At 60.6% G+C, this 25,271-nt stretch overlaps 2 protein-coding genes across 11 annotated transcripts in view; one reads left to right on the top strand and one right to left on the bottom strand.

Annotated features, from left to right (window-relative positions):
- The window catches only part of OSBPL2 (oxysterol binding protein like 2), a 42,700-nt gene extending 41,199 nt beyond the window's left edge, over positions 1-1,501 (bottom strand). For 4 of the 9 annotated variants that reach the window (XM_036323575.1, XM_036323581.1, XM_036323583.1 and 1 more), the window contains exon 1: positions 1,357-1,500. The gene's annotated coding sequence lies outside the window, so the exon portion shown is untranslated. The other 5 variants (XM_036323576.1, XM_036323577.1, XM_036323579.1 and 2 more) reach the window with 3 other exon arrangements.
- On the top strand, positions 663-20,824 carry HRH3 (histamine receptor H3). Of its 2 annotated transcripts, none has more exons than XM_036323601.1 (3): positions 663-762; positions 17,228-17,394; positions 18,851-20,824. In XM_036323601.1, exons 1-3 carry the CDS (start codon positions 750-752, stop codon positions 19,772-19,774), a joined length of 1,104 nt encoding a protein of 367 aa, XP_036179494.1. In that variant the 5' UTR covers positions 663-749; the 3' UTR covers positions 19,775-20,824. The 2 variants fall into 2 exon arrangements, with proteins under 2 accessions (XP_036179494.1, XP_036179493.1); XM_036323600.1 differs by lacking the exon at positions 663-762 and adding an exon at positions 15,601-16,187.
- Positions 20,825-25,271: the final 4,447 nt, after the last annotated feature.

Raw genomic sequence — 25,271 nt, 5'->3', positions numbered from 1 at the left:
CAGAGCCTGCTGGGGGCAATCATTACATCTGCTTCTCTCATCAGCCCACCAGGTGGGGGTACCTGTCACACGGGGCCAGGAAAGATGGCAAGCCCAGCACAGTGAGGAGGGCTGCTGCTTGCTCGCTGTGGCCTGTCATCTCCAGGGACACAGGCAATGAGACCCATCTCCAGATGGGCACGGGCAGGCCCAGCAAGGGGCTAACGCAAGAGCTGTGCCTAGAGGCAAGCTCTGGATCACAAGGTCCAGAGCTTGTCCTAGACCAGTGATGGAGAACCTATAACTCATTTTTTTGGTTGATTTTTATTTGTTAAATGGCATTTAAATATATAAAATAAATATCAAAAATATAAGTCTTTGTTTTACTATGGTTGCAAATATCAAAACATTTCTATATGTGACACGGCACCAGAGTTAAGTTAGGGTTTTTCAAAATGCTGACACGCCGAGCTCAAAAGGTTCGCCATCACTGCCCTAGACTGACCCTTCGGGATAAACCCCCAAAACCTGAGCACAGCTTCCTGGGAGGCGATCCCCTCACTCAGGAGCGACCCCAACTACCTAACCACCAGCTTCTGGGCTCACCAGCTTACACAGTCACCGGGTTTTTGATCAACTGTGGAATTTAACTCAGAGCAGGAAGGAACCTTGGAAAACCGGTCTCCATCTGTGCTTACAAACTACCAAGTGCAAGTCCTACTCTCCCGGTCGCCGCGTTAACTGTGAAGGAGGGAGCCCTTGAAAATCTGATGGCATATCTAGGTGAGCTAACATGCGCGCCAGGTAGGAGCTCCCCACTGGCCGTGTGGTCTGCTATGGTGACAAACGAAAAATAAGACAGAGCAGGGTCAGGGGTGGGCACGGGCACAAGCCTTCCGCGAGAGGTCTCCACCGGTGGCCGCCCCGGGAGGGGCGGGGTCTCTAGCAGCGGGGACTGACTTCTCACCTCAAATATGCGAGTGAAGCGAGGGGTCCAAATGCCCCCCCGGCCGGCGAGCCCACCGTATGGATGACCCCGACAGCGACCGAGGCCAGCAGGCGCCCCGGCCTCCGAGTTCGCCCCGAACCCGACTTCCGGCTGCGGCGGCAGGTCTGGCTGGGACCACAGTTGCCTGGCGACGCGGGGTCTCGGCTGCCGCCCGGGACCTAGGCCCAACGCCCCGCCACCAGCGCCAACTTTCCTCCCAAGTTCCCTCGCGGCCGAGACTCCAGGGCCGGGGCCTGCTCGCCGGGGGGTAGGCTCCGGGCTCGGGCTACCCGGGCCCGGTCCGGCCTCCTCGCCGCCCAACCGCCCGAGGCCGGGAGCCGTTCCCGGCGATGCGGGTTCCGGGCCGGGGTCCGGGCTGGGTCACTCACCTGGACCGCGGTCCGTCCGGCGGCCGCCTAGCCTCGCTGCCCGCCCCGCCCCGCGCGACCCACTGACACCGAGGCGGAAGTGCGGCCGGCCGCCCGCGGACTGGCAGCCCGCGCCAGCCACTTGAGGCGCCCCGCGCCACCGCGTAGACCGCCGCCTGCCCAATCAGTGCTCCACCCGAGAGCAGCGCTGGGAGGCGGGACTATACTAATCACTTTGCTGGAGTGACACCTTCTACGCCCCTCGAAGGTCCCGCCCATATGGAGGAGTGACGACGCTAATAGCCAATCATAGCATGGAGAGGCGGGGTTATGCAGATATTGACCCGAAGAGGGCGGGGGAGAGGTAGGAAGGGGCGAGGCTTGGAGAGCTGAGTTTACAAACAGCGAGTCAGGTGGCTGGCGCGGGCTCTGTGCCCAAGGCTCGCAACTCCCTAGGGCGGGCGGTGCCTCTGGCAACTCAAGCATCTTCAGGCCTCCCCATCGCCCAAACTCCTTGGCATGCCCTTCACCGCTCAGCAAAACCCAGCGCCTATTTACCCTTGGCTGCATTCCTGACCGTTCCCTCTCCTGTTTAAAATCTTTGGAAGTTCCTGACCTCCAGCGGCTCCATGGTTAAGCCCAGGAGCTCTGGAGTGAGACCCCAGCTTGCATCCTTACTAGCTGTGTGGCCTTGAGCTTATGAGCACCGCAATTTTCCTTTGCAAATCAGTGTCTCCCACCCTCCTCCATTTGAGTCTTGGGTCTGATTTGGGGTGGGTGGAGTAACATGAACCAGGCTGGCTCAGGGGTGAGCAGGTGACCCTGTACTGGCCAAGGAGGGTCAGTCCTGGGGTTTTTGCTGGAGATCAGAGAGCTCAGGCCAGAGGGATGGCTGAGGTCAAATGACTCTCCTATCTGCTCACAGACCTTCCCAGAATTGAGGTAGGTGACAGAAAGATGTAAGTATGGGGCTACTGAAGCATCCTGTCACCATAAATGGAGGGAGCACCCGAGAATGAAGCCCACCCAGAGGAAACAAGAGCAAATACCCCGAGCCACCTGGGACCAGCCGCACCTTAAGCATGCTCTATTCTAGACTTTTCAGGTATCTGGCCAGCTACCTTTTCCTTCCTGCTGAAGTCAGTGAATAGACCCCCAGAGCACTGCTGGTCCCCACGATCACAGAGCGCATCCTGAAGACCCTGCTCACCGCTACCTCTCCTACAAAGCCAGCCCCAGCTGGGCCTCTGCACTCCCTCCTCAGAATGTGTTTCTCCACTTCCAGCAGTGGGGAATGACACACAGGTTGCCCCAGCAGGACAAGTGTGCCTGGGGGTCAGGAGTAGGCCTTAGTGGCAGACGCTGGTGCTCCCTGTAAACATCAGGGCCAAGGGGAGTGGCCAGGGTCTCTGTAGCAAGGGTGGAGCTCAGGCAGCATTTCTGGGACCAGAAAGCCAGCCGTCCCCATCCCCAGGCTGGGCCAGCTCACTGGTGGGCCCACTGTCAGCCGCTGCTGGAAAAGAATCCCTCCCAGCCTCTGCTGCTGCGAGAAACCAGAGGGAGGCGGGGCTGGGCCTCAGAAACAAAGGTGTTTCCATGGTTACCCTTGAAGAAACCGACTGCAGCAGGAGAAGGAAGGGTATGGAGGGCATGCCGGCCCCCAAGCCCGGACACTGGACAAGGCCAGTTGCCAGGGAGATGCTTGCAGCTTCCCTTGTAGGCCTGGCCCTGACCCATCAGAATCCTGGAAAACCACCACCCCACCCTCCACGACCCTCACCCTGACTAGTCCCTAAGGCTCTGACCCTCATTCAAAGGACAGGTCATAGCCCAGCCAGTGTGGTTCAGTGGTTGAGCATCAACCTATGAACTAGGAGGTCACAATTCGATTCCCAGTCAGGGTATATGCCAGGGTTGTGGGCTCAATCCCCAGTGTGGGGCATGCAGGAGGCAGCCAATCATTGATTCTCTGTCATCATTGATGTTTCTATCTCTCTCCCTTTCCCTTCCTCCCTGAAATCAACAAAAATGTATTTTTTTTAAAAAAGAAAAAAAAGACCGGCCTTAGAGAGGCTCAATCTATCAGCCCAACCCTTGGCCATGAACTTGGAGGTGAGTGAGCTGGGGCAGGAGGAGAAGTTGGGGTCCAGTGAGCCTCCAGTCTGCCCATGGATCAGCCCATGCTACCCCCTTTAAACAGAAGCAATATGCTGGGTTCCCAACTGCTGCTGCCTCCTCCTGGCCCTGAGGCAGGGATTGGGTGGGAACCCTCCCTCAGTTGGAGGCTGGAAGGAAGGTGCCTTGGAACCAACTCAGGGACATTTTCATAATCTTTGCTAGATGAAGAGGCTAGTTCCAGAGGCAAGATTCTGCAGGAATGGGACAAAGGACAGGAGCAGAAACGGAGACAGAGGTTTGGGCCATGCAGTAATGACATGACAGTGACAGCTGACATTATCCAGGCCTGTGATTTATATGCCTCATCCAGTTTCGTGTTTGCAACAGCCGACCGAGTAGACACTATGTGTCACATTCCCACTTTTCAGATGAGCAGGCGACTGGGCCTGCTCTGCGGAAGCAGCCCCTACACGTCCCAGACCAGGATCTGCACCTGAACAAGATGCCCAGGTGCTCCTAGGTGGCTGAGACCTTAGGGGCCTCATGGGTCATGATATCAACCGACTGATGACCTGCTACATAGTGGGGGGTCATCACGGTGCCCCCTTCCATCCTGACCATTGAGCCTGGCTCAGGTCCTAGAGTCCTCTCAGGACCCCAGGGATCCATCCGTATGTGGTCCCCAGAGCTTGAGACATGCTGGTCTAATCATTTTGTGGTGACTACTCCCACCAGAACTACTCTCAGGCCAGGCCAGCCCCAAGAGGGAACCCCACAGTCCTGCGGGTCTGTGACTCCCTAGGCAGGGATGATTGGAGCCTCCCTATCACAATTCCTTCTGAGTCAGAATCAGGGACTATCATGGACCAGGACCCCGCAGCCAGCGGACCCTGCGGGCTGAGGCCTGGCTGCTGGGGTCAGAGGCGCCAGCCACATGGAAACGCATGGGGGCTTTGCCCCGAGAAAGCACATTCACAGGCACCATCCTCGAGGAGGCTGAGCAGCGGCAATTGCTCCCCACTTTGGATGGGGAAACTGAGGCTCAGAGAGTGGAGCAGCCTGCTCAGGGCCATACGGCAGAGCAAGTCAGCAATGCCAGCCCTGCCCATCACCCGCTGCCCTTTCCCCAACTCCACTCCTACCTTCCCAGCAGGTTTCTGGGCCTGAGCTGATATCTTATCTCTGTCTGCGGCCAGAGCTGTCTCCTGCGCTCCAGCAGGGCTGGGCATCCAAGAATGCTGGGGCCCAGCATTGCTGACCGGCCTTTGCCCCGGGAGCCTGGCCTGAGGCTCGCTTCTCTCCCTGCCACCCCCACTGCCTTCTGTGGATTGCTGGGGAATCTGCTACCCGGTGCAGCACGGGCGGTGGCCACTGCCGCCTGGCCCTGCCCCTCACGTGGCCCAAGCTGGTCCTTCCCACACAACTTTCCAATCTGTGCAACGTGACGGTGCTTGGCGCCCTGTGGTCGGAAGAGAGTATTTTTAGTGTTGAACCCACCACCTGAAGAGAGACAACTTATCAATAGCAGCAGCAAGGGGCTTTTTCTTTTTTTCCCCATGGCTTCGGGACCTGAGCAATCTGCGCCCATTAAATTCTGCCAACTTTAAAAAAAATAAATCTGTATTGATTTCAGAGAGGAAGAGAGAGGGAGAGAGAGATAGAAACACCAATAATGAGAGACAGCCCGGCTGGCGTGGCTCAGCAGTTCAGCGTGGACCTGTGAGCCAGGAGGTCACAGTCAGGGCACATGCCTGGGTTGTGGGCTTGATCCCCAGTAGGGGGCAGGCAGGAGGCAGCCGATCAATGACCCTCTCTCATCATTGATGTTTCTCTCTTTCTCTCCCTCTCCCTTCCTCTCTGAAATTAATTTAAAAATTAAAAATTGGGAGACTTTTCTATGAAATGTTTTGTAGGATGCTGGAGTGGCCATCCACCCTGCTGGGGGGACATTTGAGCCAACTTGGCTGCCTGCCCTTTAGAATTAGTTAGAGCTACAGGCAGGTAAGTTACCAGGCATCCTCAGGGACCCGGTTTCTATGTTATTGTACCACCCTTCTAGTGTTGGGTCCCATTCTCATTGTCACCTCATGGCCCAATATGGCTGCTTGTGCTCCAGCCATCACGTGTGCATTTGATCAGGAAGAAGGAGACCGGGAAAGAACAAGGACTGGGCTGACCACTAGGTGAGTCAGCTCCCTGGTGTATCTGTCCCTGAAGATACACCAAGCACTTCTGCTGACATCTCCCTGGCGAGACCTTCATCCCACGCTGTTATTGGTGCAACAGCAGCATTTTGCTGAGCGCACTGCCAGCCTGAATAACACAGAGGACTCAGGGGAGAGGATCAAGGGAGGCTACTTGTCAGAGGACCTGTGCGGACCCCTGAGCCTATGGCTAGGCCTGCCTTTGGCCTCCAGGTGTCCTCCAGGTTCGGCCAGGGCAGGCCCAGAGTTGGACACCTCTCAAGATGTGGGTTCACCACCACTGCCTGGGAAGTGGGGCGGTGCCAGGTGCAAGGCAGAACTCTCAGCTCTCAGTCCCTGACACCCTTGCCACACAGACTGGGCCCTACTGAGCTCCAGCAGCCTGTGGAGTGGAGCCTCCCACGGTCCCGACCGCTGAAGCACTCGTGGCTGTGCCCTGAGCACCGTTTCCTCTCGAAGTGCCTGCTGAGCACCTGCTGCCCTGCTGGCCCTGCGTGGGGCAGGTGTGCGCCCCCGTGAGCAAACTCAGACCCAGGGGCCACAGGGCAAGGAGGGGGCCCTGCTCTTCTCTCTCCACCCTTCCCAGGGGTTCTGGTGGTTGTAGGCACATCCGAGCAGGGACCAGTGAGGCAGGAGGGAGCAGGAAGGTTTTAACTTTCCAGATGGGGCTAGGCCCGGTGCAGGGGTGGAGTGGGGGGAAGGGGGAGTTTAAACATACCTGGGGCGTGGGGGTCAGGAGAGCAGTGTGATCCACTACTCTCAGCCACTTACTGGCCACACACATTCATACAACAAGAAAACACAAGAAACAAGCTGTCCCTCCTGGCAGGCCAAGGCAGGGCGGGAGCTCAGCAGGTGGAGGGGCTGGGGAGTCAAGGGTGTGGCAGGGCTGGGGTACCCCGAACCAGTCCCTCCTTTAGCCTTACTGGGGCTTTGCTTAGGGGGCCGGTGGGTCTGGGAAAGCTGTTTATTTTTTTATTTTTCAAAATATATTTTTATTGGTTTCAGAGAGGGAGATAGAAACATCAGTGATGAGAGAGAATCATTGATTGGCCGCCTCCTGCATGTCCCCCACTGGGGATCGAGCCCGCAACCCAGGCACGTGCCCTTGACCGGAGTCAAACCGGGGACGCTTCAGTCCACAGGCTGACGCTCTAGCCACTGAGCCAAACCAGCCAGGGCTGGGAAAGCTTTGTAAACAAAGCCCATCACTTTCCCCAGGGCCATGGGGAAAACTTAGGTGGCCCCACTGTGACAGTGTGGAGGGCAGGGTGGTGACTGGTGGGAGGGCCCCCACCTCCATCCCTGGCAGGAGCACCCGGGCTCTGGAGGTGGGGTAAGAGACAGAGGGCACTTGGGTCCTTCTGGGGATAGACATGCTCCCCCTTCCTCATTCCATCCACGGGAGAGGAAGGCAGAGCAGGGGAGAGGGGGGACAGCCACAATCGAGGGGACAGCCAGTCAGAGCAGTTGCCAGGCACACCCCAGACTTGCCCTCACAGTGGAGGGGTGAGAGGGGGCCCAGCAGGCTGGACTGTGGGCTAGGAGTGTCAGGGCACACGGGGCTGCAACCTGAGTGGTTCCGTGGGGCTCTGTGCTCAATTGACTGCTCTGCTGTCACCATTTGAAATTCCTAACTTAGGGCCACCGGCTCTGTAGCCATCCTAAGTGAGGCGGGCTCAGTGCTGGACTCAGGGCCCATGGGTGCTGCTCTCCAGCTGCAGGGCTTCAGCAGCTGCACACCGCCCGCTGGGGCTCTGACCCTCCAGTAGGGTAGCAGGCTGGCGAGCAGGCCGGGTTGTTCTGGGGATAAGGCAAAGGGGCTGATGAGAGGCCTCATGCTAGGCAGTTTGCCAGCACTGCCCCAGCCCAGGAAGGCAGTCTACCAGGGAATCCCACAGCCCGGGCTCAGGGGACCCTCAGGGCTGGATCCTCTCCAAGGTAGCCCCTGAAGGCAAAGCTAGCCTGGCACCTCCAATCACTCACTAGGCTCAATAACAACATGACCTTCTGGGTTCCTAGTCAAGCTGCATATAGTAGGTGCTCAATAAATGCCTGCAGGAGGTGGGTGGGATGATCTGATCTGGGCAGATGACCAAGGGTTGGATGGAGCCAGCAACCTCATGCAAGTCCAGACTCTGCCACTTGCTAAGTGAGGTCTCAAGGAGCCTGTTTCCCCAGGGCCATGGTGAGGCCATGGAAGTCAGGCGTGGAAAGCCCCTGGTAGAGGAAGCCCATATAGGATGGACTTGGGAGGCAGAGGACATGGAATTGGGCCCCCTGACAACCATCTGATGCTCTGGCCAGCATCCACCCTGTCTTCTAGGAACAACCCCAAATTCTCCAGTGGGGACCCCCACCTCATCCAGGCTGACCTCCTGGACCTTCTAGCTCCAGACAGGGGCACATGACTGGCACCTGGCACATCACTGCATCACTTTGGAATAATAGGTCATGCCATGGGCTTGGGCACAAGGTCCTGCATCTGATCCGGGGCTGAGAGCTGTGGAATGTCAGTCTGGAAGTGCCACCCCGAGGGGACAGCTGTGTGAGCAAGGAGCAGGCATGCACCAAGGGCTGAAAGACAGGCTTTGATGAGAGTTACTGGGTTCCTGGATCCAGCCATGCCTGAAGGAGATACACCATCAGTGTACTGTCAGATGTATGTCCCGTTGAACCACGGTTTCTATGCCCTCTTCTCCACACGTGAGGAGCATAGCCACCTGTTTGGACAGGCCTCTGAACCCCTCCTCCTCCATCAGGACATCCCAGGCTAGGACCACCCTCCAGATGGCACACAGGTGAGTCACTCAAGGACAGACTCCAAGAAGCCCCGGATGTTTTCACCAGGTGGCTCTTAGCCACTGGCTTACCCAGGGCTGCACCACGCACAGATGGGAAACGGGCCTGGGGAAGAGAGGGGCCTCCCCATGTGCCTCATCACTTGCCACAAGGGCGTTTCCAGCTCTGCCGGAAGCAGCTGAGCAAGTGTAGAAAATGTGAGAGGAGTGCGCAATGCCAGGAAAAGGTGGGCCCAAGCTGAGGTCTGGCAGGGTGTGGGGGAGAGGGCAGGGGTGGGGAGCGGGTGGTGAGTCCCACCGGAGTGGCAAGCTGCCCTTTACCCAGGGCCATAGGGAGAAGGTAGGTGGCCCCTCTGGGACAGTGTGGAGGGCAGAGCTCTGGTCTGGGGCTGAGGGCTCAGACTCCATGTCCTTAGTCCACCCAGAGCTGCGCTGTCGGCCCCGGCCCTGGCCATTGGTTTCCCGGCTGCCGGTGAGAGGGACAAAGGCACAAAGCCACTTGGCCAGGCAGGTCCTGAGCCAACAACCAGCCTCCTAAGCAAAGCCCGGCAAGGCTGAAGGAGGGGCTGCTCCAGGATACCCCAGCCCTGCCACATCCTTGACCCCCCAGCCCCTCCACCTGCTGAGCTCCTGCCCGCCTTGGCCTGGTGGCCCCACGCATCCAGGGTCTGCAGGAGGGACAGCTTGTTTCCCATTTGGTGGCTGTATGAGTGTGTGTGGCCAGTGAGTGGCTGAGAGCCGTGCCCAGACCAGGGGAGGGGCTGATTCGGGAGTATCACGACCGCTGGCCTGGCCCACGACCTGGTCCTACAGCCGGGGCACTGTGGAGGGGGACATCTCTCTGACCTGGCCTGTCCCCACAGGGAGGAAGGAAGACAAGTACCGCTCCTGGCCCGAGTCAGAAACCCACCACAGAGACACACACACCGACCACAGACATGAGAACAGCCAGGCCCACATGCCACATGTGCAGAAATGCACATACATAGACACACCTGTAGGCAGACAGACACACATATTCACAAACAGAGACACACACATGTTGTTGTCCCGCGGGTCGGGACACACACACGCTGGCCCTGCTCCTGGGGTCGCCCCAGGCCCCCTGCTTTCTCCCTCAAGACCTCAGGGATGTCTTCATTACTTGGATCCCATGCCCCTGACACTGAGACAGTGGCTCATTCTTTATTTTCCTGACAGGCACAGGCTCTCCGAGGAGCTGCCCTGAATCCCCAGGGTCTGGGAGAGTAACAGAGGCAAGTTGGGGCCAGGCTCTGCCTCCTGCAGGAAGCAGCTCTCTGAGTGGGGCCCTCCTTCCAGCCCCTGGGCTCCCCTAAAGGCTGCCTCTAGGAGAGTAGCCCAGGGTGACCTGTGCGGTCAGGTGCTGCTCCTTTGCCCAGGGGATGGGACTGGGCACACGCCACAGGCACATTCACATGCAGGAGCATATGCGCGGGCTGGGCCCCAGCACAGAACAGCACGGGCAGGACTGCAGAGACCTGGAGTAGTCCTGAAGGTTCCGAGAGGCAAGGTGGGAAGGGGCCAGGTGGGTTGATCCTGACGGGTGAGGCTGCAGGGCTACCAGTGTGTGTGCTGGGAAGAGGCGTGCAGGCTGGACTGGGCTGGGGCCCTGACCAGGTCAGGGTGGGGTCTGCACAGTGGATCAGGTCACCAGGCCCAGTTCACCTCATCAGCACTGTGATCAGGGCCACCCAACCTGGCCCCCGCAGGAGAGGCCCAGTGCAGGACTGGAACCCCGAAGGGAGGGCGAGGCTGTGGATGGTCAGGCTGCTCCAACTCGCTGTGATGGTGGCACTGTGGGCAGAGGGCTCAGAGCAGGGACGCACTCCGGTGGGGGCAGGACCTCCAAGGGCAGGCAGCTGGCAGCCAGCAATGGGCCAGGAGCTGGCTAAGAGTTCAGACCAAAGAATGGCTTGGCCACCACCCCAACCAAGGCTGAGGGCAGGGAGCTTTGGGCCTCCCCGGGGGGTCTCATAGCTCTCCCAGTGCCCAGGCCCAGGGCCCAGGCTCCTCAGTACCGCAACAAGGATACTGTTGGGGGAAGGGCAGACAGAGGCCCTCACAGGACCCCCAGGGCAGCTGCTGGGGAGAACTATGGCTCCACCTGCCTGACAGCCTCCCCTCCAGCCACAGGGGTGGTGCAAATGACACTGACCCAGGACCTCAGACCCACACTGCTTCGCGCTCAAGTCAGCCACCAGGATTGTGTGAGCAGGGCTCACTCTGGGTGCTGCTGGCAGCTCCCCTTCTTCCTGGTGAGTGAAGGGAAAGTTAGGAGAACCGCGGAGCTGCAGGGAGAGGGCTCAGGGAGAAAGTTCTGCTGGGAATGAGGTGAACACAGGGAAAGACAGGGGGAAAGAAGCAGCTGTCTCCGCCCCTGGATGCAGCTGTGCCTGGAGCCCATTTCCTGGATGCTCCAGCCGTGGACAACGTGAAACATTCACTTCCTGAAGCCTCTTTGAGTTGTAGCCAAACCACAGCAACTGAACCCCTGGCTCTCCTGTCCTCTCTTGCCTTCCTGCCAACTGGGCCCTGGGCCCAATTCAGCCCTGACCCTCAAGGCAGGGAAATCAGACATGGCTTTTATTTCAAATCTGTGGCATCAGGAGCCATTCTAATCACACCCGAACTCTGAGCTCATCAGGATGCACCCATATCTGGCTCAGAATGTCACTAGGGAAAAAAAGACAAGGAACAAAAAAAGAAAAATCTGCATTTCCTTATTTAAACGAGCTGCCGCGGAAGGAGAAAGCAAACATTGGTTCCTTCAGAGGGTCACAGCGCTGACCCTGGAAACGTGCCTGGGCCATACTGGCAGGACAATTGCCCGGCAGCTGGCCTCGGCCTCCCGGCTCCTCTCATTATTTCTCATTTTGGGCCATGTCCCCACGCACAGGGCAGAACACTGCGGGGGCAGCTGTGGGCCTGCCGTTGGTTGGAGGAGAAAGGTTTTTCTAGCACAGTGAGAGCGTGGAGGCACAGCCTTCTGCCCGTGACAGCGCCGGACACACAGGACGTGCAGAAGCACAGGACACATGGGACAGTGTTTTGCTGGCCTGACACTGGTCACCCCAACTTTGTGTCTTCAGTGCAGAGCTCTCCTGGTCCCAGACCCAGAAGGAACAGGGCAGGCCGCTGCCGGCCCAGGCTCTGGTTGCAGGCCCGAGACTGGACCCTGGGGGGCCTAACAACTTCCCCGCCAGAATGTCCAATTGGCATCAAGCTCGACACACTCCTATCAGCACTCCATCATCCCTCAGCCTGCTCCACCCACAGACTCCCCGGCTCACTCCTGTCCGCGCCATCCTCTGAGATGCCTGAGCCAAAACCCTGAAGTCAGCCTTGACCTCTGTCTCCCATACCTCTCATATGTCAGCTTCAAAAGACACCATGTGCCCAGGCCAGAGTGCACCCCCTGGGGAGGGGGCCGCTAACCCTGCAGAGCCCAGAGGGTGGAGGCACAATTTCCCCAGAGGGTCACTGGGAGGGGCCAGGGGCCCAGGCCTGCCTCCACCCCAGCCCCAGTGCTCAGCTGTCCTTGTTGAAGATGAGGTGCTGTGTACTTCTCATGTTAGACTGCACAGCAGGTGGTGCCCACCTGTGTCCTGTGAAGCAAGTGGCTCCAGGACGGTGTGTCAGGCAGTGCAACCAGTGCATCCTTGTCTGGGAAGTGGGCCCCAGGCCGTGTGGGATTCCACACCTGGATGCTGGTGCAGCCTTGCGGGCAGGGGTCAAGCCCACACCTGAGCAGGTGTGCGAGGAAGGGCCAAATGCGGTCAACTCGCCACCAGGTGGCAGTTTCTCCTCCTGGAAAGCATGCCACAGGGGGCGCGGCCGGGTTATGTGGTGGGTGGGGTGGTCATTCAGAGGTGGCAGTAGCCAGATCAACCTGGGGAGGTGGGAGGCCACGCTCCTGGTCCCAGCAGGGCCTCCAGCGTGACTCCTCATGCCAGTTCTGGGCGGCCCGTGCCAGGGGCCTGCTAAACCATCTCTTCCTGATGGAAGCTTCCCGGGAGGGCCTTCACACTGGAGCCCACAATCACATGTCCATCCACATGGCTCCAGCCTCAAACCCCTTGTCTCCACCAGGTCCTTGTCCCTCCCGGCCCTGACCAGCCCTCCAGGACTTTGGGCACTGCCCCTGAACGCGTAGATATTCTCACTTGGGCCACTTTTCCGTCCACACAAGGTACAAGACCAGGAGCTTCAAGTCCCACCCACTGGGAAGATGTGTCCTTTGCCTCAGCAGAGACCCCAAAGGCCAGACTGCCACCAGGGGCTGTCAGCTCACCTCACCCCACAGGGCAGGCTCTCTCTTGAAGGGGAGCCCTGTGCTGCGCTCTCCGTCCCCGGCCTTGCTTCCTTCCTCCCAGGCAGCAGCTAGAGCCTGCACACGCATTGCTCAGGACTGCGCACGCTCTGTCACAGCCAGCCGGGTGCCTGAGGTGTAGCAGTAAGAGCTCTGGATAGAGGAATGGATGGGTCACTCAATCAGCAGGTGTGCTTTCTCCTGCGTGAGAAGTTGCAGGCGCTGGTTTTGCTAGTTGGCTAGGGTTGGTGTGAATGGTGCATTTTCCCAATGGCTTCCTTGTTGGACTGGACATATTTCACCCAAAATGTTGACTGTTTCAACAATGGAGAAACCAGAGCCCCAGGCTACTCCCTCTGTTTGGGGGTCTGAGTGAGTGGAAAGTCAGGGCCTGTCCTCTATCCCAGCGCTCAGCCAGCCTTTCCCAGGGTTCCCCACGATCTGGGGCCTGGATACCCACTCCTCGGGCAAGATGCCCTGTGGACAGCCACATAGGGACCTGCCCTATTCACTCTGAATTGCCTTGGCTGGGTTGGGCTGGACCTAGAGGACACTATGCCCTAAGGGTTGGTGCATTTGCTGGCCTCGGGGGCCTTGACCTCAGGAACGGCCACGAGTGTGGCCATTAAGAGAGGTGCAGGCGGCCCCAGGGGTGCCTGGCCTTGTGTGACCTTGGCCAGTGGTGTCCAGCTCTGTACAGGGCCCACTGATCCTACCAACCTCATAGGGTAAATAGCGGGCTAATAAGATCACACATGTGGGTGCCCGGAGATGGTGCTCACCACGTGGGCTACGGCCATTCTCAGACCACTGGCCAGCCCTGGCCCTTCCTCTCCCGAAGCTCTTAATTTCCAGAGGAAGACCACCCCTGAGTCTGACTGAGCCCATCCCCCACCCCGGCTGCTGTGGGGTGAGTCTACCAGGGAAATCTCCAGAATACTGGTAGCCACAAGGGTCACTGAGACTTTGAAGGAGCCATCACTACACAGGCCCCTTTATGGGCCCTCCATCCTGGATGGTAAGCAACACATAGTCCTCCACTGAGACTGGGGAGGAGGCTCCCAGCCAGTGAGTGAGAGAGCCAGAGCTCCCTCTGAATCCCCATTCGACTCCATCTCCCAAGGCTGGGCCAGGGGCAGGGGCATGCAGCCTCGCTAGCCACAGCCAGCCCCGGGGGGGTTGGGGGAGGAGCAGGACCTGGTGGAGTTCATTCCACGGGAGCATGGACAGTGAGCCCTGGCCCAGCACCAAAGGCACAGGAAGGCCTGTGATGAGAGTGATGGGGTCCAGCAGGCCTCACTGACCTCTCCAGGAACCCTTCACCTTGCTTGTCTCACCACCAATGAAGGGCCTGATCCTGGCACAGAGCTGCCCCCCGGTCACCTTGGGTGCAGTGAGGGAGCAGCTGGGGGAGCCGGTAGGAGGAGCAGGCTATGCTGGTGGGTGGGAGAGGCATAGCCAGGTACTCAGCGAGGCTTCTGGGAGAGTGAGCTGGAGCCCCCACCGCCCAGCACAGGCTGCAAGAAGTCGTGGAATAGTGGGTCCTCCCGCCACCAGCTCTGAGGGCAGAGGGAGCCCAGCCCCCACTCCTCAAAGTTTCTGAAGCACCTCTGGGGGCCAGTGGGAGGGGTGGTCCCCGGAGGATCCAGAAACTGCGGTGATTATAGGAGTCCAGTCTGCAGCCTCTGCCCCAGTCTCCCAGCCCCCACCCATACGCAGACACTGGGCTTCTGTCCTCCCCGAGGCCCATGGAAGTGTGGCTGCAGGAGAGTGGGAGCCCCTGCTTCCCTTTCCTCAGGCACTGTTCCCCTCACTGTCGCTGTCTGCCGTGTGTGTCTGTCTAACTGCCGTTTGGAGGCCCTAGACTGACGCTGGGTGCTTTTCCCTGGTCTGTGGGTGTCTGTGTATCTGCGTGTGGGCGTGTCTGTCTGTGAGTGTCTCCAGCTGAATGTGTCCTTGACCCTGTCTATCTGAACATGCCTGGGGGGAGGGGCATTCCCGCCCTTGCCTCTCCTCCCCCAGCCCCTCCTGCAGGCGCTAACGCAGTTGCAGCTACGGGGGGCCTTGATTGTGCCAGCGAGTGCAGTGACCTCTTCTGTCCATGCAGCGCTGACCACCGGACGTGGGCTCCAAGCTGCTGGACACTCCCCCCTCAACCTGGGGCCCCATCTGAGCGCCTGGTGGGCAAGCTCCCCTCCTGGCAGGGCCCACTGGCTCCCCATCTTTCCTTATGTAACTCCACATCTGTCTGAGCCTTGTAGGTCACCCTGCCCGCTATGCTGGGCCCTGTCCACGGGGAGACTGAGACCCAGAGCCCCACGCAGATTGGCGGGCAGGAGGGCTGACCCTGATGGGAGCACAAGCTCTCAGAGATCCCTCCCTTTTTTTTTTTTTCTTTAAGACGTTCCTTCCCTCAGACCCCCTGGCACCAAGGATGAATGAGGAGGGGTCGCGCGGGTGCAGGTGTTTCCCCTACCCCTACTCCAGGTCCCCACAGGCATCCCGGGTCCCGACGAGGGCCGGCCAGGTTTCACGGGGCTGAGGGCAGGAGGCAGGCCAGCGGCCCAGGGCCTGGCTCCAGAGCGCACTGGCCGGCTGACTGCAGGCCGAGCCCCCAGCCCCGCCCTCGTCGCGCCCCGGCCCGGCTCCCAGCCAGCGGCTGTGCGCACCAGGCTGGGCCCCGGCGGCTGGCGGGCACGCGGCGCTGTCCGTGGTGCTGCCGGCGCCGGGCGGGGCGGGGGCGGGGCGGGGCGGGGCGGGGCGGGGCGGGGGCGGGGCGAGGGTTACAGCCAATGGTGCGGGCGCTGAGCCCGGCTGGGCACGGGGCGCACTTGGCAGCGCGCTGCACTTGGGGCGCACAGACGCTCCGGCAGCGGTTCGGGCTCCGGCTCCGCTCGGGCCGCTGCGGTTGTGCCGCTGGCCCTATTCGGGTTGGAATCCAGCCTGGGCCTCCTCGGCGTTGCCCGCCCCAGCCTCTGCGCCCTCGGACCATGCGCCGGGCATCCCCCGGGGAATCCGGCCGGGCTGAAAGCCCTCAAACACCAGGCTCCCGGGCCCGGGCCCCTCCCGGCTGCCCAGCCGGCGGTCCGCGCCCTGCCCGGAGTCCCAGCGCCGCGTGAGCCGGCAGGGCCATGGAGCGCCCGCCACCCGACGGGCCGCTGAACGCGTCGGGGGCGCTGGCTGGAGAGGCGGCGGCGGCGGCGGCGGCGGCGGCGGCGGGCGGGGCGCGCGGCTTCTCCGCCGCCTGGACCGCGGTGCTGGCCGCGCTCATGGCGCTGCTCATTGTGGCCACGGTGCTGGGCAACGCGCTGGTCATGCTCGCCTTCGTGGCCGACTCGAGCCTCCGCACTCAGAACAACTTCTTTCTGCTCAACCTCGCCATCTCCGACTTTCTCGTGGGTAAAGCCCCCAACCCTGCCCGAGTCCTGGAGCGCTCGGCCCGCCAGGCCAGCGGGAATTGGAGCGCCGGACTTGGGTGCCTTTTGTACGGGCACACGCCCCAGCGGGGGTGGGGGGTGGGGGGGCGGGGCGGACTGGCCTAGGTAGGGGGCGCCTGGGACTCGTGGGGCGATGGGCGATGGGCGATGGGTGATGGGCGCGGGCGAAGTTCCTGGCTTCGCCGCCGCGTTGCGGGGGTTGGGAGTGGGGAAGGGGCCGGAGCAGGCGGGCGCTCGAGGCGCCAGGCGCAGCGGCACGGGTGCAGCGCCGGCTTCTGCAGTAGCAAACAAAGGCTATGGGGGACTTAGGACTCATGGAGGGCGCTGGGGAAGGTTTGGGGGAAGGGACATGGAATGGGGGTTTTAGAGCGGTGTTGTGGGAGGGGGCATTGGGAAGGGGGGGGCGGAGAGCGCTCTCACGTGTCCGTGAGCTGCTGCGGGCTGAGGGCGGGCGCGCGCGGAGGGGGCTGGAGCGCCAGACACCTGTTGGGGCTGCGCGTGCGTCTGCCAGGCGCTCAGAGAGGGGCTGGGCAGCGGAGCCGCTGGCGGCCGTGGCCGAGTGACCTTTGAATCAGGAAAAAGGTTTTCTTGGTTTCTGAACTGAAGAGGAAAGGCTGTCCAAAGCCAGGATAGGGCCTGGACCCAGGGGCTAGAGGGAGGAAATTCTCCCTTCCTCCCTTTGGGGCCTGGGAGGGCTGGACAGGAAGAAGCCTGGGAAGCACTGAATCAGGACCAGGGGCTCCTGTGCCCAGAGGTCCCCACACAGGAGCTTCAATCCTGCACCCAAGCCCAGGGGACACTGGTGGGCCTGGGGGCTGGGCAGGGGTCGAAGGCCAGGTCCAGGCAGAGGGTGTGTCTAGGAGACGGTGGAGGGGGTGGATAAGGTGAGGTTGCTGACAAGAAGGGTGGCGACTGACAGGTCCTGCCTGTCTCTGCGTTGTGGAGGGTCTGACCACAGACCCTGGTCCGGCTCTGACCCACCACGGCCCTGCTCTCCCACAGGAGCCTTCTGTATTCCACTGTATGTGCCCTATGTGCTGACTGGCCGCTGGCCCTTCGGCCGGGGCCTCTGCAAGCTGTGGCTGGTGGTGGACTATCTACTCTGCACGTCCTCCGTCTTCAACATTGTGCTCATCAGCTATGATCGGTTCCTGTCCGTTACCCGCGCTGTGAGTCTGGGATGTGGGTGCCCACGCTCACTCCTGGGGGGAGGTGGTCAGGAGTGGCCCAGAAGGCACCCAGCAGGGGATGTGGGCAGTGCCAGGTGAGTTTGGTCCCGCTTGCCTCACGCCTGACATGCCAGGCACTCTCTACAGCCAGCTGCCCACTCAGTAGTCATTTGCTGCCAGTAGACTGGTCCTGGGACAGGCAGGAGGCACCACCTGGATCTGGCACCAGGTGCTCCTGAAGGAAGGGGGTCACTTCAGCCTCCTCTTTGGGGCGGGTGCAGAGTCTTTGGAGCTGAGCGAGGATCTGAGCCAGAGGCCCTTGGTGGCACCCCCGCCTTGTGTGTGTGGGTCTGTGTGTCTGTGTGTGTCTGTGCCTGTGTGTGTGTCTGTGTGTCTGTGTGTGTCTGTGCCTGTGTGTGTCTGTGCCTGTGTGTGTCTGTGTCTGTGTGTGTGTCTGTGTGTCTGTGCCTGTGTGTGTGGGTCTGTGTGTCTGTGTGTGTCTGTGCCTGTGTGTGTGTCTGTGTGTGTCTGTGCCTGTGTGTGTGTCTGTGTATGTGTGTCTGTGTGTCTGTGTGTGTGTCTGTGCCTGTGTGTGTCTGTGTGTCTGTGCCTGTGTGTGTGTCTGTGTGTCTGTGTGTGTCTGTGCCTGTGTGTGTGTCTGTGTGTCTGTGTGTGTCTGTGCCTGTGTGTGTGTCTGTGTGTGTGTCTGCGTGTGTCTGTGTGTGTCTCTGTGTGTGTCTGTGTGTGTGTCTGTGCCTGTGTGTGTCTGTGTGTCTCTGTGTGTGTCTGTGCCTGTGTGTGTCTGTGTGTCTGTGTGTGTCTGTGCCTGTGTGTGTGTCTGTGTGTCTGTGTGTGTCTGTGCCTGTGTGTGTGTCTGTGTGTCTGTGTGTGTCTGTGCCTGTGTGTGTGTCTGTGTGTCTGTGTGTGTCTGTGCCTGTGTGTGTGGGTCTGTGTGTCTGTGTGTGTCTGTGCCTGTGTGTGTGTCTGTGTGTGTCTGTGCCTGTGTGTGTGTCTGTGTGTCTCTGTGCATCCCAGAAAGACAGGCATCAGCTCCTGGCTCCACCAGTTCCCCTTGGTGTGAGTGGCCACCATGAGCTGGGGCCCTGGGCTGCCGGGGCTCCCATGACCGTACCACATGGGCATGAGCCTGGCACAGCGGAGCAGAAGTCTCACCTTGCTCCTATGTCTTCTCCTTGACGGCTTTTTTGGGCACCCAAGGGCTCTCTGCTCAGAAGCCACATGTGTCCTATCTAGAAGGGATGGGACAGAGTGCAGAGAGCATGGGTTTAAGGTCAGTAGGCCTGGGTCGAACCCACTCTGCCCCCTTAGCCGATCCACCTGGTCTGTCCCTCCCTCCCTGAGCCACCCAGAAAGCAAGTGGGGAGAGTGGTGGGGGTGTTGTAAAGATTAAATGAGATGACACCCAAAAGATGCCTGACCCAGCATGTCCCCGCAGGTCTCTTACCGGGCCCAGCAGGGCAACACGCGGCAGGCGGTGTGGAAGATGGCGCTGGTGTGGGTGCTGGCCTTCCTGCTGTACGGGCCGGCCATCCTGAGCTGGGAGCACCTGTCGGGCAGCAGCTCCATCCCCGAGGGCCACTGCTACGCGGAGTTCTTCTACAACTGGTACTTCCTCATCACGGCCTCCATGCTCGAGTTCTTCACGCCCTTCCTCAGCGTCACCTTCTTCAACCTCAGCATCTACCTGAACATCCAGAAGCGCACCCGCGACCGGCTGGATGGGGTTCGAGAGGCCACTGGCCCGGAGCCCCGACCAGAGGCCCAGCCCTCTCCGCCGGCCGCACCCGGCTGCTGGGGCTGCTGGCAGAAGGGGCGCAGGGAGGCCATGCCGCTGCACAGGTATGGCGCCGGGGTCGGCGAGGTGGCCCCGGGCACTGAGGCAGGGGAGGCAGCCCTGGGGGGCAGTGGTGGGTGCACGGCAAACTCGCCCACCTCCAGCTCAGGCAGCTCCTCGCGGGGCACAGAGCGGCCTCGCTCGCTCAAGAGGGGCTCCAAGCCGTCGGCGTCCTCTGCGTCACTGGAGAAGCGCATGAAGATGGTGTCCCAGGGCATCACCCAGCGCTTCCGGCTGTCTCGGGACAAGAAGGTGGCCAAGTCGCTGGCCATCATCGTGAGCATCTTTGGACTCTGCTGGGCCCCATACACCCTCCTGATGATCATCCGGGCTGCCTGCCACGGCCACTGCGTCCCCGACTACTGGTATGAGACATCCTTCTGGCTACTGTGGGCCAACTCAGCAGTCAACCCGATCCTCTATCCACTGTGCCATTACAGCTTTCGCCGGGCCTTCACCAAGCTGCTGTGCCCCCACAAGCTCAAGGTCCAGCCTCACAGCTCTCTGGAGCACTGCTGGAAGTGAGCTGGCTACCCAGGCCCCTCTGCCCACACCGGGGTTTCTGGGCAGCCACCGCCTCCTCTTCAGCCCACACTTTTGCCACGTGGCCTCTCTTAGACCACCTGCCTGCCATGGAGGCAGCTTGGTGGGCTGGCCGAGGACCCTACTGCCTGAACTGGAATGCGAGTGGCTAGCCCTGCCACCCAAATCCTAACTCTTCCCCAGGAGGGACAATCTGGGGGTCTTAGCCACAATGTCCACCTCCCCACAGACAGTGTGGCAGCCAGTGGGTCCACCGTTTGCACAGTTACTGCTTGGTGTTCTTCCCAAAGCAAGCGCATGGCGTGTGCTCCATGCTTTCTACCCAGCAGTTTGCTCCTGCATGTGCGCGCACGCCTGCACACACCTGCACACCTTCCCTTGCTCCAGACCAGCCCGGGCTACCGGCTCTGCAGCCATCTGCCCCTTCTTAAGCCCGGCCCGACTCCTTCAGCCCTCTTTCCTCCAACTCTCTCTGCCCCCAAAGTGCCAACAGCTTGCTGCTGTTCTCTGCTTTTCCATTCTGGGTGTTTCAGGAAGACAAAGAAAAGGAAAACACATCTGTGAACTCGATGTTCCTTGGATGTTTAATCAAGAGAGACAAGATTGCAGAGGAGCTCAGGGCAGGATTGGCAGGTGTGGGCTCCCACGCCCTCTCTCCTCGTGCTGCTGTTTCCGGCTGAGCTGCACCAGCTGCTTCTGCCCACCCTGCCCCTGGCTCGGGTGCTGGGCCGGACTGGTGGCTCTGAAAGTGGTCAAAGCCCGGATACCTGCTGTCAGCAGGCTGTCACCCCACTTCCTCTGCTCAACCAGTGTTTTCTGGGGCTGACGGTCCGAGGGCCCGGCCCTGCCCCGAGGGTCCTGAGGCTTGCAGGGCAGGCAGAGGGACCAGGCCCGGGTACCCAGTGGAGGGTCCGCTTCGCCACATTCCGTGCACCCTGTGGCACCCTGCATGCTCCACGCCCCCTGGACCCGTTGAGCCGGCCCTGTAGACTCTGAGGTCCACAGTAAAGTGTATTTTTTTATTGGTGCTGATTCCTGATGACTTTGTGGGCGGGGGGCTGAAGTGGGGTGCTAGGGAGACACAGGCCACTCTGGGTGTGAGGCCCAGGCCTGCCCCTCCCCTGGCCCCAGTGTTCTCTTCGCAGTGGGGGACTGCAGTGGGGAGAAAGCAGCCTGGCTGCACACCAGGGTTTAATCTTAGTAAGGGCAGGTGCCCAGCAGTGCCCCCCCTGCTGCACCCCATCACTGTCCAGGGGACCCATTCCAGCCTTGAGAATACACCCCAAGCCCCACCTGCCACAGCCTGCCTGCCCCCAGGATGAGGTTCTCATCTTTCTCGGCCATGACTTCCATCTGGGAAGCTTCCCGGGCTCCTGGGGTAGAGCTGAGGGGCAGGGAAGGTGGGGGAGGGGTGGGAGCAGAGGGAGGGGAGGCATCTCTGGGAGAGACCATCCTGCCCAAAGGCCTGGAGGCAGGACCGGGGCGACATGGAGAGAAGGACCTGCATGCGCCCTGGGCTCCTCATGGAGCAGCAGCCCTCGGTCTCACCCCAGGGAAGGGGCCAGGGCAGCCCAACTCGTGAGATCCAGACTCCAGGGTGGGAGCCACAAGGGCCCTCCCTCCCCTCCCCCTCCCCCTCCCAGACAGCCGCTCCTCTGTCCCCACGGTCCCACACCTCACTTCCCATGCAGAGACGGTGACAGCTGGGCGTGGGTCCCAGGGCCTCTCCACGGCAGAGGCAGGTCAGTGCCAACACCGAGTCCCGCTCTGCAGAGAGAGCCGCCCGGAGACGTGAAGACGACCCTGCGGCAACACCGTGCCGCCCCAGCTGCCGGCACCTTTATTTCCCAGGAACCGGGGAACTCCTCCCGCTGGCACCCGCCCCCTCACACACTCTCCGTGTACCGTGAGGACCCCTCTGGTCTCTAGGCAGCTCCCTAGGGCAGTGATGGCGAACCTATGACACGCGTGTCAGAGGTGACACGCGAACTCATTCTTTTGGTTGATTTTTCTTTGTTAAATGGCACTTAAATATATAAAATAAATATCAAAAATGTCTTTGTTTTACTATGGTTGCAAAGATCAAAAAATTTCTACATGTGACACGGCACCAGAGTTAAGTTAGGGTTTTTCAAAATGCTGACACGCCGAGCTCAAAAGGTTCGCCATCACTGCCCAGAGGCTGGGTGCTGCATGAGCAGAGACAGCGGGCACCACCGTGTGCGGGGCCCAGAGCTCAGGGAAACCCCTGCAGGTAGCTCTGGAGGCTGAGTGCTGCCTGCACACTAGCCATTGGCCACCCTGCTGGCCCCACAGGACCCAGCCTGAGCCCCCCGCAGCCGCCTGTCCCTCAGCCCAGGGCCGTCCAAGCGAGGACAAAGGACTCGTTCTCAGTTCTCTGCAGCAGCGGCGGCGGCAGCACCTCCCTGCAGACAGCACAGCCAGAGCCCTCACTGCCCCTCCGCCCAGCCCTGCTAAATGGCTACAAATTGGAGGATAAAAGCACAGGCTTTCAAGCAATTTTGCCTTCAATCTCTGGAAAGTGCTGCTCCGCAAGGGGATGGAGGAGGAGAGAAGAAAGTCACCCAGCCCATTGGGCCTGGCCCAGCAGCAAACAAACACACCAGGGGGCCTTTCTCCTGAATCCCACACGGCCAGAGACAAAGCCCTTCACCCACCCCCAAGCCCTGCTGCGGGTGTTTACTGAGCACCTACTGCGTGCCAGGCTGGCCGCTGGGAGACATAAACACCTGGCAGGTAAGTGGGGCCACTTCCATGAGATTGGGGGCTGCATGGCTGTAAGCAGGGCAGAGGCCCCAGAGGAGGGTGGCCCAGCTCACAACCCAAGGGAGCCTCTCAGAGGAGCTGACATCTCATTCCTTCCACAGTCCCTGGGCGACCTGGCTCCCAGCAGGGCACCTGCCAGTTCTCCAGATGCAGGAGGGGCTGTGGCCAGGCTGGAGGGGCCGAGGGTCAGCCCAGGACCAGACGGCCTGCAGCGTCCTCCTGCCTGGGCCCCTCGGGCTGGCACTGGCTGCAGGTGCCTGGTGTGGCTCTGGAGGTGCCCAGAACAGCTCGTGTGGGGCAAGGGCCCTTTCCAGCCTTGAATAAAGACCCTCAGCTCTCAGGTGCCCAGCAGGCCACCCCTGATCCTTCCAGAAAAGGCCCAGCTAACCAACACGTCCTTTGGGGAGTCAGGGCCATGATGAGGGAGCGGGGCTTGCTCAGCAGGGACTCTGGAGCCCTGAGCCGTGGGGACCCATGTGGCTGGCCATTACCTCCCTGCATCCCCTATCCCAGCCTGACCCTCATGACTGAGCTTGAGGGTACAAAGAATCTTTCTACCAACATTTACTGGAGCACCCCATGTCCTTGTAGCCACCCCATGAGGGGTGCTCACACATCCACTATGTAGACACGAAAATGGGCTTCAGAGACAGGGTGATGCACCCCCCCCCCCCACATACACATACACACTTAGCAGTCAGGGGGGCCAGGACTCCACCCGCCCACTCCGCTGGGTCCTCCCTTGGGCACCATGGGCAGCGGCATGCGAGGTGATCCCCGCAGCACTGTGCCCTCATGAAGACCAACTCAGTGCCCCTCTCTCAATGGGGAGCAAAATGATGTCTGGAGGCACGTCCCCCTGTCCCCCGAGGGCTCCTGAGAGCCTGGGACTAGGCTGTGGGCCCACGGGAGGACGCTGCCCCAGGGAAGTGGGCATTGTGTCCAGAGCTAGTGCCCCAGTTTGAAGTTTGTCAGACAAATCTGAGAGGCACAAAATGTCGTTCAAAAGAGAAAGAAAGGAGAGAAGGGAAGAAAGGTGGCTTTGGATGAGAGGATGGAGGGGTAACACTGGGAACTGCAATGGACTAAAAAGGCATCTGTGACCCCCAAAGTCACACCAAATTTAAACAGGACCAGGTTGATGATCTTTAAATGCAATGTCACTGCTGGGCAATCTTTAAAGTCCAGCAAACCCGGCTCGGAGCTGAGCTGCAGGAGTGAGGGCAGCCCCCTGCCTTCTGTCCTCTTCCCACCCCGGCTGACCGCTCAGCGTGCAGAACCTCAGCTTCCCGAGACCAGGAGGGCAGGCGGGCAGGCAGTGCTCCTCTCGGGCCTCTCCCTGGTGACCCTGAGGGTCCTCATCTCAGTGGCCGGCATCCCCGGAGGCAGGGCAAGGGGAGCGGCAAGGCCCAGGCCTCAATGAGGGCTGCAGTGGCTTTCTGCATCCTGCAGGGCAGGGCAGGGCAGGGCAGGTGGCCCAGCGGGAGGGGAAGGCAGAGCTGTGCCGCTGGCCCTGCTTGTATCTGCTGAAGCCGAGGTGCTTTCCCAGACAGATTTCTAGTCCTGAGCGAGCATGATGCTCTCCCCTGGTTTTCCCAGACGCTTGCGACCCTGTGTGCCCACGGCTCCTGCTGAGGCCCCACTACAACAGAAAAGGAATGAGGAAGGCATGAGCCTCCTCGAAGGGCAAGGGAGGACTGAGAGAGCTTTCCAGGGGCGGGCAGGGTGGGGACCTTGTGGGGGGTGGGGACAGGGCAGCTGCTGCCCCCTGGGGAGCCCTGCCCCTAGACACAGGAACTCTGGAAATTAGGCTGGAAACGGGAATTTAGGAAACCCTGCATCCTGAAGCTTAGGTCCCCATCCTCCGACCTGCTTCCAGAGAGGCAACCAGGTGGCAGCCACTGTGGCCAGAGACAGTACCCAGAGGCAGAGAAAACGAGGCCAGTAAACGCAGGGCAGCTCCTGGACCAGGTCTGCGCCTTGCGCCACTGTGCACACGGCCAGCCTCACATGCAGACCCAGGTCACTGGGGCGAGGGGCAGGGAGACGTGAGAAAGCAAAGTCCCTTTCCATGGATGAGATGTGATGGAGGTGCCCAGACTGCAATGAAGAAACAGTTGAACAGCCTCAGGACAGATGACTCACAGAAATGGCCAGAGGGGTGCAGGGGGCAGGAGTGGCGGTGGCACAGGATGTGAGGCACTCGGCACCCACCACTTGCCCGTTACAAATACCTTCAAAGTAAAGGAAACCTGGACATAGCTAACACAGGCCACCATTCACTCCTTCATTCCCAAGACGGCTGTCGTGCCTTCTCTGTGCGGGGTCCCGGGGTCCCGAGGCTGCAGGGACACAGCCGGAACAGGGCGAGACCCTGCCCTCGGCGTGCTCCTGGAGGGAAGGCACATCTCCCTGGGCAGCCACCGAGACACAGGCCTTGGGCAACGGCCCTGTGTCCTGTGAAAGCCTGTGGGCCTGAGCGAGCGGCCAAACGCAGACACCACCTCTGGTTGTAGAACACAGGGCCCTGGCGTGCAGACAGGGAGGACAGGGCTCGTGCCCTCCTGCGCACTCGAGCTCCTGAACAGCCTCTCAGTGCTGACTGCCACTTGCAGAAGACACCTAGGCCCAGGCCCCTTCTCCTGACTCCTCCTGTCCCCTCCTGTCCTCCCTGAAGGGCCCTCGGGGACAG

This window comes from Myotis myotis, unplaced genomic scaffold, assembly GCF_014108235.1.
Source record: "Myotis myotis isolate mMyoMyo1 unplaced genomic scaffold, mMyoMyo1.p scaffold_m19_p_9, whole genome shotgun sequence".
Classification (NCBI taxonomy): Eukaryota; Metazoa; Chordata; class Mammalia; order Chiroptera; family Vespertilionidae; genus Myotis; species Myotis myotis.
Note: the sequence above shows the minus strand (reverse complement) of the source record. Positions and strands in the feature narration are given on the sequence as shown.

Bases quoted from the DNA above. Each gene is read 5' to 3' on its own strand.
- HRH3 (XM_036323600.1), top strand. From the start codon at position 15,920: ATGGAGCGCCCGCCACCCGACGGGCCGCTGAACGCGTCGGGGGCGCTG. The intron at 16,188-17,227 runs GTAAAGCCCCCA...GCTCTCCCACAG, and splicing joins CATCTCCGACTTTCTCGTGG to GAGCCTTCTGTATTCCACTG. The intron at 17,395-18,850 runs GTGAGTCTGGGA...ATGTCCCCGCAG, and splicing joins TCCTGTCCGTTACCCGCGCT to GTCTCTTACCGGGCCCAGCA.